Raw genomic sequence first — 312 nt, 5'->3', positions numbered from 1 at the left:
GGTTCAGATTAAAGCCATAAGATTGGATGAGCTAGATGACCTCTGGAGGGAAGAAGCCATCACGCTTCCCCAAGGCTAGGAAGCCAGAGTGTGGACTCTGGGGAGGGCTTCTGGGCCTCCCATGAATGCTCATGTTCTTGGGTGTCCACCAGGTGACCATCTTGGTGCTGCAAGGCAGGCTGGACGAGGCCCGGCAGATGCTCTCCAAGGAAGCCGACGCCAGCCCCACCTCTGCAGGCATGTGCCGAGTCCTGGGGGACCTGATGAGGACAATGCCCGTTCTCAGCGTACGTGGGAGCAGCCCTCTCTGAG

At 59.3% G+C, this 312-nt stretch overlaps 1 protein-coding gene across 2 annotated transcripts in view; it reads left to right on the top strand.

The window, feature by feature from the left end:
- Nucleotides 1–312, top strand: part of NUP85 (nucleoporin 85kDa) — a 21401-nt gene that overhangs the window by 12476 nt on the left and 8613 nt on the right. For both annotated transcript variants that reach the window (XM_014531755.1, XM_005884288.2), the window contains exon 8: nucleotides 153–287. In XM_014531755.1, the coding sequence (XP_014387241.1) occupies nucleotides 153–287 (135 nt within the window). The remainder of the gene's footprint in view (nucleotides 1–152; nucleotides 288–312) is intronic.

The sequence above is a fragment of the Myotis brandtii genome, unplaced genomic scaffold, assembly GCF_000412655.1.
Source record: "Myotis brandtii unplaced genomic scaffold, ASM41265v1 scaffold825, whole genome shotgun sequence".
Taxonomy (NCBI): domain Eukaryota; kingdom Metazoa; phylum Chordata; class Mammalia; order Chiroptera; family Vespertilionidae; genus Myotis; species Myotis brandtii.
The sequence above is the reverse complement of the archived record's forward strand: the minus strand, read 5'-3'. Positions and strand labels throughout refer to the sequence as shown.